General features: G+C 46.1%; 1 protein-coding gene across 1 annotated transcript in view; it reads left to right on the top strand.

The window, feature by feature from the left end:
* Nucleotides 1-8,293: 8,293 nt before the first annotated feature.
* The window catches only part of LOC103369407 (cadherin-13-like), a gene marked incomplete at its 3' end in the record, with an annotated part of 164,082 nt that continues 155,107 nt past the window's right edge, over nucleotides 8,294-17,268 (top strand). The window contains exon 1 of the mRNA XM_008298117.1: nucleotides 8,294-8,545. Within this exon, the coding sequence (XP_008296339.1) occupies nucleotides 8,501-8,545 (45 nt within the window). The remainder of the gene's footprint in view (nucleotides 8,546-17,268) is intronic.

Below are 17,268 nucleotides of genomic sequence, written 5' to 3'. Positions count from 1 at the left end.
CTGCAGGAGTGTAAGATGACACGGTGATGAACCAAAACGCTGGCTGAAAAGAAGAAACCAACACGGTAATGATCCGAAGCACGCCGCCAAAATCACACAAGAAGATGGAAAAAGTAAAAAAAACTACGAGCTGGCCGAGCAAACCGCCTCCTTGAATCCAATGGAGCACCTTTTGGGGTATTTTAAAGATAAAGGCAGAGCAACACAACCCTTCAGGCAAAGAGCAGCTGAAAGAAGGAGCCTCTGAAGTAAGGCAGAGCATCTCTGCAGACACTCGGTATCGTCGGTACAGAGGAGCATCGACCCTGTTATCAAAAATAAAGGAGCACTGGAAAAAAGTCAAGCTCTCAGTAATGGAACATACACTGACTTTCTCACTCTGGGGCCTGTGTTTCTACTGTAGGAAATGTAAACTGTTGGGTTTTAATGTTGTTGAACTTAATGCAATTACTGAGAGGTGATGTAAACCTCATTTTTGGGAGGCAGGCAAACTTAGGAAACCATCCTTACCTCACTTTGTGTACAGGGGGATTGTCAAACAAACAAACAAACAAAAAGAGAGATCCTTCCTAAAACTGCTACAACAATGGTGGAAACACAATCGTCTGAAATTATATTTATCCTGGAAATAAGGAGCCGAGCCCAGACTATGAGAAAACAGCCAAACGCTGTCTGATAACGGAGCTGCTGAATGTTTCCCGCTGGGTATTAAATTTTGGATTTTGAATGTTATATCCCTAAAACCAAATCCTGTAAATAAATCACGTCAGGTTTGTATTTTTATTTGATCTAACAATACCCATAGCTCCACCGTATAGTCTGACCGCTTCATCTTCGGGAATATTTTATATTCACTTCACTGAACAATGATTCTGCTATTTTCAGATGTTCTTACATCCAGGAAAGATGTAAAAAAAAACAACAAAAAAAACAAAGTACACAGAATCCCAGGGTTTATTGTGTTTGCTTGTAGTTTCGACTCTTGTTCTCCCCAGGCAACAAGAATTGTTGTGTGGCATCCAGATGTCAGGTTTAGTGATCCAACCGTCTGTCTCCCAGGAAAACACAGAGTCTGCTTCGCTTCCCTGAAGTCGGTCAGGTCTGTTGCATGTGAAGGGAGGCAGAGGGGGAGTAAAAGGGAGAACGACACACTCTGAATATCCTCAGATCTGCAGTTTGATCTACAGGGAAGACGGTGGATTCCCGGCGTGGGCCTCTGGAGAGAGAGAAAAGATGTCAGGCCCGGGGCTCTTTACTGAGGCTCCCACTTGTAGAGGTTGTTTTAAAGAGAAGAAGTCCCTTTGCCCCATTGCAGGAGAGGGGCAAAGGGGTGGAAACACTGGCTGAAAGCACAGTGGGGTGTTTTTTTTTCTACATTTGAAAACTTCTTGTTTCGCTCATGGAGGATTCCAGTGGAAACATGAATACATGTTTCACTACAGAAGTGTTTTTTTAGTCTTTTTCTTTCTTCCTCTTCAGTAAAACTTTGCTCCTCAGATGTTCCACATTCGGTCACTTGGGTGTGAACACTTCTACCCCATCTAGTGGCAACATCTCTCAGGGTGCTTGGGCTCATTGTGAAACCCGCAGAGGCCACTCGGCTCACACACGAATGAGACATGTGGGACGATGCACATGCCGGACTTCACTGAAAACTTCATTCTTGCCAGAAGTGACAGCGTTTCCTCTTCCTGCTAAATGGCGAAGAAAACGATTTTGTTTACCAAAGAGAGGGAGAAGGAGGGAGAGCAGGTTTTGTGGCCTAAATCAGATAAATGGAGCTAATTGCTTCTGCGTGTCCCCTGTGTGTTCGTGTTGTTGTTACGGATGATTAGCCCAATGAATCTGAATAATTGGAAGCATGTATACATGGTTATGTTGCCGTATAGTTCAAGGTTTCAGGACCGCTGAGGATTTGTATTGTGTTAACGATCAAACGCTCATTTTTTTTTCTTCTTCTGGGCAATTCAATATATATCCCACACGCTGTTACCGTAAACCTGTACGACCGTCTGAACATAATTTAATATTGTTCTTTTCTTTCCCCCCATTGCATTAGTAATAAATTAGTTTTTAACTCCTTCTATTAACATCTAGGGTATACACGATATTTGCTTTCCCTTTCCTATACATTACCACAAACCTGTATTGACAGACTCTAAATCTAATCGGCCAAACCTGATGAATAATGAAAGTACCTGCTGTATGTCTTGTGTTATCATTAAAGTCATGTCATTAGCATTATCTTGACTGAGTGTTTTTACCAGGCAGGAAAGTTGCCATAAGGTGCTGTGTCCATATTTCTGTCTTCTAACTTTGTGGAAGTACAACACTAGATTGTTGGTGCACCATCTGAAGCTACATTAGCCACCTTAATGCTGCATCATAATGATGTTTGGTCATGTTTTCTGGAGCTATATCTTTGACACAGAGCTGGTCACAAGCCCCCTTTTCTGCCCAATAGTTCGCTTCCTCACACCCATTTATACCCGAGGCAGCGTTCATTCACCCCGCCGCTCCACGATCTCCACATCGCTGCTACACCAACCTCTACAGATCTGCACATCACCTCCCCTTCCTCCTCCACAACCTCCACTTTTAAAGCTCCCTATCACACCCCCTCGACGAGTCAAAACTCTTGCGACGTCTCAACAGGCATTCAGAGACGTACTGTTTTAATCTATGGAGGACGGAAAGAAACAAGGGAACGGTTGTTTGTCGTATCTGGGCGACTGCAGAGACGCAGGGGGCTCATGATTGTGTGCTAGAACAAGGAAAAACTGGATTTTAAATAAACTGGCCTATTTAAAATTCCTCGTTTTTGTCCTTACTGTGTTCATTTAACTGTTGTAAAAGCTCAGGCATGATGCAACACAGTCACCCCCAAACACATGTCATTCTGAAATAAATTATAAAATCTGATGAAGTGAAATACAGCAGATCATATGTATGTAAATGATATATTGCATGTACAGGGACAGGTGAAGTGTACAACATCCATTTTCTCATTACTCTGCAGGATGATGTGTCCTGCTGCACTGGGAAGGATTGAGGCACCCAACAAAGAGCCTAAAGCATTGACCTGAGCCTCCAGATCCCAATCCTGATCAATGCAGACCCACCTCACAGCCCACAGGACCCAAAAGCTGTGATCCCAAACACCACAGAACATCTCCTGCATCTATGCCATGATGGGTCAGAGCACAAGAGCGACCAACACAATATTGGGCAGGTGGGTTTTAATGTTATGGTTCATCGTTGCACCTCTATGTTAGCTTAAGTTATTCACAGGTGAGAATGTATTTTTCCTTTCTTGCTTAACTGGCTGCGTATTACATCCCCGTTTCACACAAATGTGCGTTTGTGTGAAGCGGCCTGAAATAGCTTTTGTTTAACGGCTATAATTTGTGACCGTATTCTTAGAAAACTTGTGTTAGAGTCTTGAAAAACCAGAAAGTGGATGAGAGCCAAATTCAGAGTGTTACAAAAAAACCTAACAGTAACTTTTGATACCTTCTTTTAATAACTCAGCAATCTGGCAGCATCGCGTGTGGTTGACAGAAATATCTGAGGGGTGCTAACGACAAAGTTAGGTATCAGGACTGACACATAAAATTATCATAAATCAACAGCTCGGTTCAGGAGGAGCAGAAAATTAGCCAAAAAATGAATCCACAATATTGCAATTAAAAATCATCTGTTTCTATGTTTAAAAAGTGACTCGTGGATGTTTTGGGCTGATGACTGACTGAGTGGAAGCGTCTCTACGTCTACCTCAGGATCTGTTCATTCCACTCGAGCCGCGCCGAACGTTTTTGTGATTCCCAAAAAAAAAGAATCCTGAGGGGGCGCTAGACGCTGTTTGACATTTTATTCTTCATCCAGACACGTTATCGATCATTTCCATCACATTCCCGGTTCTTCCACAGCCCCAACTGGTATTCTGTGAAGCGGGCAGTCATCGGCGATACATTCCCAACGTCTTTACCTCGCTGATAAATGAATATGGCGAGAAAAAATTGTGGCGGAAAAGCAATTCCTCAGGCGTCACAACAATTCTCGCCTTCATTTTTCACATCCATCGGAAAAAAAGGGAAGCGGCGAGAGTTCGACTGCTTTTTCTTGCTCTGAGAGATACGAAAACCTCGACCTGGCTTTTTGTGCGGCGCTCACCTCTTCGCCTCCTTCCCCCCGCTCAAGATGGATACATGCGGAAATCTGTCACAGCGTTATATACATTCTTATGAATGTTTGCGGCAGCGAGAAACCGACAGAACCGGTGAAGGAGACGGACAGACGGCAGCTCTGAATGTTTCCATTATCTCCCGAGTTCAGTTGCCTCTCCGTCGAACAGCAGACTCATCCATCTGTTTCACTCTATGATTTGTCTGTGTGTTGGAGGTTAAGGGTACTTTGCATGAAGATTAAGTGTGCTCTGTGACAGCTCTGCCCCTTAAGAAAGACGGATGGGCTGCTTTTATAGACATCTGACCTTTGGGCCCAGAATGAGAAAAACTTTGGTGCTCGCTGAGTAACGTCTGGATCGGCTGATGTCTAAACCTCGGCCATCATTCAAAACATCTCGCCTTTTTTTTTTTTTAAAGTTGAATAAAATCCTGAGACGTGTGGAGAGTCGGTCCAATGAGAACAAACTCTTGTCGTTTGCAAATATCACGTGGCAACTTATTCCTCGTTCGTACGCACTTTTGTTCCTCATCATCCCTCAGAAAGGCGACATGACGGTATGTTTTATGCTACCAGGACTAATCAGCTGCGGGGCTGAATTCAAATGAGCCTTCCTCCACTTTAATAATTATGTGGTAGTTAATTGATTATTCTCAGCTGGAAACTCAGAGGTCACAGTCAGTTACACAACAGCGTGACTTTAGCTATCGAGTGTTTTTACTCAAGGACACCTGAGCAGGAGCTCGTCTTTCAAAATAAAGGCGTGTGATTGTGACAAAGTCTGTATTGACTTTTCATGTGTGTGGCTTCAGCTTCAAGCCCTCGTTGTTTAGTCTGAAGACGCAAACGGATCTTTCTTACTTTCTTTCTTTCTTTCTTTCTTTCTTTCTTTCTTTCTTTCTTTCTTTCTTTCTTAAAAAAACCCACAGCTTTTGTTGCTGCTGGGGAATATTTTCAGCCGTGGGTTTGATTGTTGTGTGAATATTTCCAGAGAAAAACAAAGTTTCATGAAGCTGGATACACAAACGACAAAAGTCAAATTCAACAAAATGCACTGGAATCTAATTTGGTGTGTGACGGAACACTCTGCTCCGATGGAGAGGCAAATAAGCAAAGAGTTCAAACAACTAACCGTTATTTCACACTTTCCAAAATGCAGCTCGTTGTTCCTTTTTTTTTTTTTGCATTGATCCGATGTCACCAGACCGGAGTACAACAAACTGTGCATCTGCGTGCCTTTTGTACAAGCTTTATTTTTGCAAACTTTCTTAAAATTTGCTCAAACTTCACACTGTATTTGCTCTGTAACCCGACAACTGGTGCACTTTAAAAATCCCTTCTGCCCGGTTCAGTAGCGTACGACGGATAGATAAGACGCCAGACTCTGGCCGCCCAGACAGCAGCTGTACAACGGATGTATTGTTTACTCGAATCTCCTCGCGGAATTGGTTGAAAATAAGAAAACTGCAGAATATCACCGTCTTAGCCTTCACAAGGACATTCCTCTGACTTCAGAATGAAAAAGGAATTTGTCCACGAGAGCAGAAGCGTGTCTGTAGCTTAGCAGAACGTAAAAGCGGGAAATAAAAAGGTTGCGTTTATCAAATAGGTGACACTTTACATTACAGCTGAGAATGTGTAGTGGAATGGATCCAGATTTACGGGGGACGGTTTTGTACGAGTTAAGAACTCCTACAGTACGTACCAGCATATAAAGGAAGAGAGGATTAGAGGGGAAACACGACGAGGCTACACATGGACATTATCGAATGTGGTGGAATACTTCAACATATACCTAAATACTGACAGGACATGATGCGTAAATGACATGTAGTCCACTGTAGAGGTTTGGTTTGTAAAGGGGACGTGTGTGGTTTTACTCTGGGACTCTGAAGCTGCTGCTTCTCACTTCACCAGCAACACCAAGATGGATTCTCATGCAACTCTCTGCACGATTGGTGGGAAAATAATCCTCCAACCTGCAGCTTGTAATGTTCTATACATTCTTTCTAACGTATCAGAAGAATTAAATGTCGTTCCAACATCGCTACGACAGAACGGACGTCATGAAACAACCTAGTGTGTGCTATATCGGAGTTGATTATGGGTAGAGTCAGTCATGAGTCGCTCATCTTGGATGCAGAACGTTTATGAGCTTGTTGATGCTGCTTCTGTCCTGAAGGTCTTGGAGAAGTTGGTGGACATTTTGGGGAACAGGATCGCTGTCCAGAGCATCGTGTGGCAGGTCGTCTGTCATCTGAAGAGATTTCTTCAATGGCAAATGCTGAAGTTGTTGACATTGAAGTTCCTGAATACGGAAGGAACAGCAGCCTGCTCTTGTCTTTGTCTTGTTACCTGTAGCTTCATAGATACGTACAATAAAGGCTAGATGTCTAAAGGCGGCGTTTCTAACGGGCTCACCCTTCGGCCATCTTGACTCGGGGCAGCTCTCTGGTGGAACCTGTGGTACGTGAAGGAAGGTGAGCGATGTGCACAAACGTAAATACTCTTATCTCGCTGAAATCTCGACGGATCTACAAACGGTTTGGTTTCTTACAAACGTTATTAACGCGGCTACGATTCAAATTACAAAAATATAAACAAAATACAAAATAATTAAAATAGAAATTGTTGCTGGCCGTGAGAGTGTAGCATCATTATCCATCAGTGACATTTACTGACATTTATAACAAACCAAACCGTTTGAAACTTGGTAGAAAATTGAGCAAGTTGTGGTTATTTATGCACCACAACAACACAATGTTATGGGAGAGCGAGCCGACCGTACCAAGATGGCCGCCAGCGTGGCCGGCAGCGCGGGCGAGACATCTAGCCTTTGTTATACGTATCTGTGTGTGGCATTGTGTCTTTGGAATAAAGGTACGATTTTGGAGGCGGCCTTTTGTAGTCGCTGGTCTCTGGAGCGTCTCTGTACTGGTCACTGTGCCATAAAGCCCAACAAGGACGCAGATGAACTCACTTAATTTGCGACCAGTTGAACAGCTCGACAACTTTCTGACAACCTCTGTTCTATCATAACAATAAAAACCAGCTCTTTAACTGTGTCTCTGAGGTGGAAAAGAAGACTGTTTGTTGAATTTAGCATCATGTACGTAGAGCTAATCTTGCTGGTAATCGTGTTTGATTGAGTGGAAACCCGGCGTACGAGGTTTCAGTTCTGTACAGCGGCGACCCCTGTTCCCTAAACCTCCAAACCTTGTTGCTCCCCTACAGAGGCGAGCATGTGTTACAGCAGCACATTAATCATACACAGTTAATCTGGATTAATTACAGTGTATGTTGCAGGAACAAATGGGCTAAGACGACTGACTGTGCAGTAATCAGCGATCACTCCGGTTAGACCTTGTGTCAATTCCTGCCTCTGAAAGTGCATTTTCCTTTTGTGGGTGTGTAGGTTGAGGTGAACAAGGCGAGAATAAAAGCTTCTTCTGGCAACATAACAACCAATTAAAATTCCAAACATACATGAACAATTCATCACATAGCTGGGAGGAAGGAAAACAGAAGCTGGGGGTGAAAAATGATGTTTTCTTTTAAAACTATTCCAGTCAGGTTAAATGAATGTCTAAATGCTCCTCATGTGGGCGTGTAGTTTTACTGTAAACCTTAGCTCAGATGTGGCCTATCATGACTGAAGTTTCTCTTTTCTCTCAGGGCGCCCCGCAGGCACCCTGCGCGCTAACGGGACGCATTAAACCGCCGCTGCCCGTGCGCAACGCTGGCTTTGCGCTGGATGTGGGATGACGTGGCTCCGGTTTAGAGATGATGGACGGGCTGTCAGAAGAACAGATAGTGTTTTGGTGAGTCCTGGAAACCTGCGAGCTGCACCTGCCGGTCAGCTCCAAACTCCAAAAAATGTTAGGGGGGGGGATGCTCTATTTAGATAGAGACAACCTCCCTCCCTCCCTCCCTCCTTCCTTCCTCACCCTCCTCCTCCTCTCTCCTCACCCCCGCACCACCACCACTCCCCTCTCTCACCTCCTCCCTCCTCTCCCTCTCCCTCTCTCTCTCTCTGTCCTACTCATAAATCTATTGGTCGTGGTCTCGCCTCCTTCACTATCCGGCGCTTTGCTGATCAGACTGCAGTTGTGTTTGGTGGGAAGTTGGCAGCTGGTGGCTCTTACGGCGAAAGGCTTTTTCCTCCTCTCTTCTTCTCCGGCGCTTTTTGGACAGTGGAATTATGAGCAGAGCTGACCCAGCCTCTATCACCCTGTCTTGAATCCGTTCGTGTTTCCCACCCAGAGAGAGAGAGAAAGCGAGAGAGAGAGAAAAAAGATTTTCTTTCGAACCCACCATGGAGCTTGGAGTCCGCATCCTCTTGGCTTTCCTCTTCCACCAGGTAAGAACAGATCTGCGTGTGTGTGTGTGAGACAGAGAGGGTGATTTTTATTATTTTATTTCTTGGTCATCCGCCTGCTCACGGCTTGTCAAGTTTGTCCCGTGTCTGCAAATCACAGCGCTTCCTTCCACCTGCACCGCCGGGTCCATCCTTGTCGGAGCAAGTTTTTTTTTTTAATCCTCCCCTCGATTGCGCGCACGATTTGTCATTTGTGGCACCGAGTTTCTGGCAATCTGCAGTGCTCGCTCCCACTTTAGGAATGCCTTTCACATTTTTTATTTATTTTTATCCGAGAGAGGACAGAAAAAGAGAGAGAGATGAGGGGGAATGGGGTCTGAGAGAGGGAAGGAACGAGAGCGCAGGGGTGTATCCTACGTCTCTGTGCAAATCACGGCTCCGGCTCTTGTCTCCACTCGCATCTATATTCCGCTCAGCCACCAACTTGAGCGTTTCTTTGGGCTTGTGTGTGTGTGTGTGTGTGTGTGTGTGTGTGTGTGTGTGTGTGGGAAAACACAGAAAAGCACGGAGGAGAGAGAGAGAGAGAGAGAGGAGAGGAGGAGGAAGGCGGCGGAGGAGGAGGAGGGTGTCAGAGGGACTGAAAAGAGAGACAGAGAACTTACTTGGCCGCTCTGCTGTGTTATTCGTGGCGTCTCTCTGGGTGTTTTACTCAGTCTGCTGGTGTCTCCGCAGACGTGGGCTCTCTCTGGAGATATCTAATAAAGCCTTTTTAATTCCCAGCCGTGATTGAGCCACTCGCCCGTTTGATATGACTTTAATATGGGCAGAGAGGGAGGTAACGCGGAACAGCTGCTTCTGCCAGCGTGCCAATCAAGTGTTTTAAGGGAGTATTTAAATGAGGAAGGGCAGCAGCGAGGCTCTGGGAGTTTTATTGTGATTACATCTCTTTAACACTTCATCTTTTGGGGTCACATTTTGGCTCATCTGTTGTGTGAAGGAGTTGCCACCTGTCCTGCCAAAGTGCAGGGATGCTTCCAGCTGCAGGGATGCTCTTTCCCAGCTGCATCCTCCTCCTCCTCCTCCTCCTCATGATGCTGGTTGATAAATATATCCCCCCCTCCATCCTGAAGATCATCACAAATTGCCATTGAACCACTCACCATGTAGTTGCACTTAATGACGGTGTCTCTTCTGGTGGCACGCTGCAAAAGGTTTTAAGCAGCAGCTAATTTTAAAAACAACCAAGGCGAGACTATTTCTAAACGCTGCAACAATGGGAGAGCCCCGGAGCGTGGCAGGCAAACAGCTCATTTGGGAAACTCTGTGTTGTGCTGCTCCTCTCTCTGACTCTCTCTCTCTCTCTCTCTCGCTCTCATCCGGATGGGAGGCGGCAGACAGCTCAGCTCATTTGACCTGTGTAGGTTTTGGTGCTGCGCATTATTCACTTTTAATTGGATAAGCCGTTGGTTCATTTCCACATTGTGGTCCAATCTTCTGATCTGATGGTTCAGGCTAATGGCGCCTACAAACAATTTATTTAACTCCCTACTTTATTGATTGGGATCTGCACTCTCTGGCTCTCTCTTGTATGTATACGCCGCATCCTACACACACGCATTTGCACATCGGTGAGGAGGCTTTGCATTGACGAGGTTCATTCAACGTCTCCAGCAAAGCGGAGAAACAAGACTTTAGTGATTTCTAGTTATCTGCACTTATCCACGCACACTCAGACACGGCACCAGAGTTGTGGGATGGCCCTGGTTAGCTGCATGGGGGAGTCTCTGTCCTCGGGCGTCATAATCAGTACCTACACATGCACTTTGAATAACCCAAAAATGTAAACGGTTCAAGATGCGAATCAACACAGACTAATGCAAACCACTGCAAACAAAAGCATATTTCTGTATTTCCCCCTCAAGTGATCTGGTCCGCAGCCCTCTGCCCTTTTTTAGAATCGCGGGAACATCTAATCTGGCCGCATTACGGTGTGTGGGCTCCAACCTGGTTACAGATTCTCAGGTAGGGAGCCAAGTTCCTTCTCCACAATGTGCTGCCATACACACCCACCTACCTCCACCGCCCTCGCACACACACACACACACACACACACACACACTAGCAGCAGCAGCAGCAGCAGCAGCAGCCCCCTCCTCGGTGATAAATCCCTGTTTCCCAAATGGAACACTAAGCAGTCTCTCCACGTGGAGCAATGATTCAGAATAAGCACCACACAGCTGGGAGCTGCAGGTGCAAGGATTTTTCAACCATTCTTGTTTCTCCTCTTTTCCCCCCACTTTGATTTCTCCTCCCTTCTCTTTGTCTTTAGTATATATTTGTTTGCTCTCCCCTTCCAGCCTCCGTCGCCTCTCCGCGCCCTCCTCCTCGCGAAACCGGTCGTTTACCTTAATTAATGTGATTTAGTAAACTTAATCCAGCCATTATTTCCTCCGCCGTTTTCTCTCTCTCTCTCTCTGTGCTTTCACTTCACCGGTGGAGGATGACAGTTATACTCACAGTTTAAATTCTGGGCTGGCACCTGGGCGTGTCCGCCGGAAGATTTGCTGTCATGGACGTTTATGGGCGCGGCGGCTGAGGGGCTGTTAAAGTTCCTGTTTCAGCCACTGCAGGGAGAGAGAGAGAGAGAGGGCGAGGCTGATGGAGAGGAGAGTGAGGTCGTGGTATCCAGGAGAAAAAAACTGTTCAAAGTGTGATGCTGGAGACGGAGGGGTTGCCATGGTGTCCTGTTACTCATGCACAGGGCTGACCTTCGCGGGGACACATACATACACAAAACACACACACACACACACACCTGACGGCCACGTTTTATCCCTTTTATCCTCCTCTTTGACTCCCCCTCTAGTCGCCTCTCACGCCCACACACTCGGGTCCTAAAGGCGGCTCTCTGATCGAGCATTATCAGAGAGAGTGGACACAGCCATTCCCTGTCATGTCGCTGCCATTTATTTTGTAGGAGTGCAGCAACAGGTGTGAGATATGAGCTCACACACACACACAGCTCTCTATCAGTTCTTCTATTTCTGGGGTTGAGTCACTTGTAATCATATATAGCGGTCGGTTTATTCTCGCGTCAGGCCTCCGGATCAGCATCCTGTGCAGAGGACGGCGAGGGATGCTCGAGCTATACGAGCCCCACGCACGCCGTTTATAAACTGTACAGATCGACCCGCCTTACGTCCGTCACCGCTTCCCATCATTTGTTCTTCCTGACCTCCAGCGAAACTCTTCTCCCTCCAGAAGGTTTCTGCGGCGTCCTTTCTGAACCTGCCGTCCCTCTGCTGCTCTTTGGACTTTTTCATGAAGGATGACAAGCCACAAAAGTCTAATGATGACACTAATGAGCAATGCCAGTCATTAGGGCAGGGTAATTTCTTCCTTTCTTCCATTCCCCCCTGTCTTTCCTCCTCCTCACCCTTTCCTCACACTTCCTTTGCTCTTTTCTCATTCAGAGCGTTCGTCTGCTCTCGCGGCGCTGTCTGCCGTTTCATCTCCCGTAGTCGCGCTGACAAAATAAAGGGTGAGAGTTTAGGGGGGAAAAAAAATCAAAAAATTGCGGAGAAGTTTGCAATTTTAACGGCCTACGGAGACGCACAAACACTCAGAATAACAGGGGCATGAAACGGTTGAAGTGAAAGCAGCCCAATATCAATCTAGGCTCCGCTGTCTAAATGTACCCCGGTGTTACTGTGGTTCTAACAATCAGTTGGCAAATAGGCTTTCTAGTAGGGAGCTTTGAGGTTTCAGTCTCCTTCACATTCTACTTATCTTCCCTGTTTCCTGTATGAAAGCACGCAGACAACACAGTCTGTGGTGTTAGAGTGCTCTTTGGAGGGTTTTTTTTTTCTTGGACTCCACTGTTATTGCCAGACAACTTTAAAAGGTTCCTGTAAATAAAACGCACACGTGTGAATTCACCAGACGCACAACCTGAAAGGACACTGAGGGACACACACAGGTATGCACACACCTGATTCTTTCCTTGTAGTCGGAAACAGTGAGTTTTTTAAAGTTCTTTATTTATCCGTGTGCTCCCCTGTGACTGTGGTTGAGCAGCGCCGCGCTGTAATGGGCTATAAGGTCAAACGCTATCTTAACTCCGCTGAGGGAGGGTGTGACCTTTGTGGGAAACACAGTCTTCTTCTTCTTCAGTCTCACTTCCCTCGACGTCGCCCGCTGCACTCTCCAGAGGACCGGGAGTGGATGAGGGGAGGACGAACCGAGGGAGGATGAGGTATGGAGATAGCGAGAGTAGTAATTAAAGTAAATATGTCCCCTCAGCGCTCCATTAGAATCTGACTGCATTTGATATAAGTGGCCTAATTATGCAAAACGCCGATGGACATTGCGTGGTTTAATTGTGAAATGTGGCAGGCGTAAGAAGAAGGAAAAAAACAAAAAACCTCTGCGTCCTAGGAGGGTGGATTAATGGCTTATTTGTGAGTGAAGAGACAGACTAACGCAAACACACACACAGAAAAAGGCCTCAGTAGCCATGTGTGAAGGACACGGCGGCTCAATACGTCCCTCCAGTTGATCATGCTTTCATCGCAGTTTGTCAGCGCTGTGGTCGGACAAGCCGGCGAACAAGCGAGCAGATAAAGCGGGTGACAAACGCACAAAGAGCCGTAGATGGCCAGGTCGAGATAATGGACGGGAGAAAAGCAGCTGTGCCACCAAACTAAAAGTGAGATACGGCCTCTCCGTCTCGTCCACAAACAGCCCCCTGTAGATACTCACGAGGTATTCATTCAGCCGCTCCGTTCGTCCGCCTCTTCGTCCAGACATCCAGATCTGCCGTCCTCCCCCCTCCTCGTCTTCGTCTGTCACAAACACACTCTCACAAGCATGACACTGTGTTTTGCGGGTTTCTTTTGCGATGATTGCGACTCTTTATTGCCACAAAGGGTGTGAAGCCGGCAGCAACACAGTGGGTGTATTCATGTAAAAAAAAAAAAAAGGCTGGTACCGCGGGGTCCTGTTTCTATTCTGTTTCCACAAGAGTAGCTTATGACGGTGGCAGGCGATGATACTGTAAGTTGGCTTTTCAGTGAGAGGTGGCTTTGATGCAGTTAAAAAAAAAATAAAATAAAAAATTGAGTGAAGCTAATAGACGTGTCGCAGACCGTTCTCCAGTCATGAATAAGAGCCACTTAGCATAGGTCACTGAATAGCTAGCTTTTCATCACTGACTGCATTGTTAATTGTAGCCACAGGGTCAAAAATGGTGATGGAGAGCCAGCTGCACTTGATTTATTTTTCATGAGAGTGTTCGTAGGTGTGTTGGTCCCTGCTGGTCCTGCTGCAGCGCCGTGTCGCTGGCCGACATGTAAGTTATGCTGAAACAGATACAGATGGCTGACATGTTAACGTACTGCTCATGTCTGCACATTTTGGAAGAACAAAACTTGCCTGCACTTGTTAAAACTTCCACTCCCGACCGTCACCTGCTGTGCTGTAACAAGCACCCTGGGGTGGGAACGCACCACGAGGCTCCGAGCTGACCTGCACAGATTTAGATGAACGCCTAAACGAGTCATTTTTCAGTGTGTCTTTCAGCCCCGTAGAAAAAAACAAGAAAGAGAAAAACAACTCCCAAAACTTTGGCTGAAAGATTTAGAGTTTAATGAAGCCTAGAAATCTCTAAAAGCATGTCTGAACACGGGTGTGTGATTCCTGGCCAGCTGCGTGCTTACCTTGCACCATCCCCCCGTGGGTTTGTCTACCTCTGGCAAACTAACACAGAGTTCTTCCTCGCTCGAAACGAAATGAAAAAGTGGTAACTCAGCTCACTTAACCTTTTGATGTTTCTTTTAACATCTGCTTAGATAGTCAAACTTTCTGAGGGGGTGGCTGCGACGCAGGCGGTGCACATGCTGAAGCTTCCTTTGGGCAAGACACTGAACTCCAAATTGCTTCGGATAACAGATTGCATCTGTGATAGCGATTCCTTCTGAGGCAGTTATTACCGCATGTTCCAAAAATGTTCAGTGGATTAACAGAGAATCTGATCCTAATGCGATCTTGTATACAAATCCTGGCTTTAGGAAACTTTCATCGTATCCGGTTTGTGGGTGAGAGAAGGTGATGCTGGTTTGGGAGCACACTGCAGCGTCTCTATGTGTGTCCACTGTGTCTGTCTTGTGCTGTAATGGACAAATTTTGTTAGCGAAGGAGGCTAACAGAATAGAAGATTAGTTGGTGGCGAAGACTTGCATCATGCTGATTAATCATGAATGTTGTTTGGGCTGCATTCTTGATGCACACATACACTCTCTCACACACACAGGAATTCTGCCAACCAGTGCACATTAACAAAGCTTCTCATTTCTCACTTCCTAATCCGCCGTGATTGTTGAATTCTTCCCGACAGTAATTTTGTGTTGACACTTGCTTTGAAGGAGTCATTTGCCAGTTGATTCAGAACTGATCTCAAGGTTAGTGTTAGAAAAACACATCAAATGCTGCTTTTTATTTGCAAATGATAAACAATGCAGCACCTTTCCTGTGAATATGAAGGCAGCCAAGAACGCTGCATATGGTCTTAAAGCTGGATCATCATCACCTTGACTTTAACATTGTTTTTTTTTTTTCCTTTCTGAAGCTCCAGTGGAAACGGATTCTCTGATGTGCCACTTTTCTCTGGAAGCATGTGATGTGATTGTTTGAAGGCATCAGCCCTACATTTTCATTCTCTCCCAACATGACTCTGGGGTTTTTCGCTGCTCTCCGTGTTCTGCGAGCCTCTTTGAAGTAATCAAATCCCTCTCTGCTGTTAAACGGAACTGATAGCTGAGAAGGTCTTCTTGACTTTTACAAGGAATCACTCCAGCTTATTCGCTTTATCTCTTTTTGTCTTTGCGGGCTCCAGAGCATTTCTTCACCTCTTTTCCTTCTTCTTCTTCTTCTTCTTCTTCTCATCAGCCCCTTTTCTTCATTCTTGCTGTTCATCTCTCAGATATGTCTGTCGTCTAATGTCCACCAGCTATCCCTCCTTCACTGCCCAAGAGGCACATGTTTGACCCCTGAGAAGAATCCGAGTTGCTTGCCTGCCCGGGCGCCTGCAGTACCGTCCCTGCTGCCTAGATGGCGACAAAATGCCAGACATTCTTTGGAGAGCTGTCAGGGATAATTGCCACTCAGATCCACTTAGTGTTTAAACTGTGTGTGTGTGTGGGTGTGTACATGTGTTCCTGCGAGCGTGTTTGCTTGTGCATGTATGCCAGCGCGGTCCCCGGTAAGAGTGTTTTTGCAAAGGTGCTTTATGGAGGTAGAGTGGCCATTTAAACCCCCTGAACTTGACTGTCAAGAAATAGACAGGAATTGGAGGACTCATTTGAAGTGAGCACACAAAGCACTATATTGGTGCCTACGCTGGCAGGTCGCTTCAAGGCAATTAGAATAGCTCTTCCCACTTATTGCTTTTGATGTCAGCATGTGGGGGAATGAGAGAGCCAACTTTTTCGCTTGCCACTGACAGAGGGGGCTGCCACTTCAGTCGAATTCCTTTAGACACAATTAACGTCGCTCTCCATTCAGAGGTTTATCTCATATTAATACAGGCAGGTCCAGGGCTTTGAGCTTACAAATGAATTAAATGGTGGGGGCGAGAAAAAAAAAAAAAAGAATTAAGTGGGAATGAAAAGGCGAGGGGAAAGCCACTGGGTCGGTAATGACCTCATCCGTGGCAGCTTTATGTTCCAGTTTTACTATTTGGAAGAAGTTTGAATTCTCTTTCTGTGGTGTCCTTGTGATCTTCCCTTTGATGTTAAAACTTATGTAATATTTAGGCCAGGAAACATCGCCGAGCTGCTATATTTGACACTTTTCAATGCATGCCGGTTCCTTATGTACACAGAGCTCTCTTCATTTCAAAGGACTCTCTTCTAGGAAGCCACATCTTCTCCCATCGCTCGGATGCCGGAGACTAAAGACCTACTTGAGGCGAGTGTTCGTCATTAACAGTCGGTGGGTTATTTCTGGGGGAAAATGACACGTTGTTGGAGATTGAAAGGCAGATGTGAAGATTGGTGTGTTAAGATCACTCCGTCCTTTCTTTTCCCTCTCAGCGATCTGATTGGCAGCAGCGGCGCCGTGCCGACGAGCATCCGGCCTATCGCCATAACGACCGCGTGCTGTATGAACTGTCAGTTAGCTTGTATATGTTGTCCATTTGCATCATCGCTGCCCAGTATTTGCACGACATTTTGATCCAAAGAGACGTTATCCAGACGGCCTTGGAACTGCCTCCTGCTTTGGGTGATCCGTGCAGGATTTCGTCCTGAAGTAATTAAAACATAGAGTTTATGGCATCAAGCAATCCATCTGCACGAGTGCATGAATCGCTGTTTCAAAGTACACTTAAGGGCTGTTGGTGAAGCTGGTGGCGATATGATGCCCGTGGGAAGCCTGGGGCAGCAGTACTGAAGGTAAAGAGGAGCCCGGCTCTGGCTGAGGCCTGGCGAGGCAGAGAGTGCAGAGATTTCCACAGAGATGTCGTGTCCGCCCACTCACACATATGCTGTGACTAATTCTGACAACAGAAAATATGCCTGGTTGTCATTAAAAGTGTTTTTCAAACACACAGTGAAGGATGATGCTTTTGAGATGGAAACTTTTCTCCCCTGATGCAGCCACATCACGGAGCTGACCTGTGGCCCTTTCATTTGGTGGACATCACCCCTCTTATCAGCCATAGGGCAGATGCAGCTGTGCTATAGGCTTTCTGCCACCCAGATTCAGTG

The sequence above is a fragment of the Stegastes partitus genome, unplaced genomic scaffold (assembly GCF_000690725.1).
Source record: "Stegastes partitus isolate 25-593 unplaced genomic scaffold, Stegastes_partitus-1.0.2 Scaffold1284, whole genome shotgun sequence".
In the NCBI taxonomy this organism is placed as follows: Eukaryota; Metazoa; Chordata; class Actinopteri; family Pomacentridae; genus Stegastes; species Stegastes partitus.
Note: the sequence above shows the minus strand (reverse complement) of the source record. Positions and strands in the feature narration are given on the sequence as shown.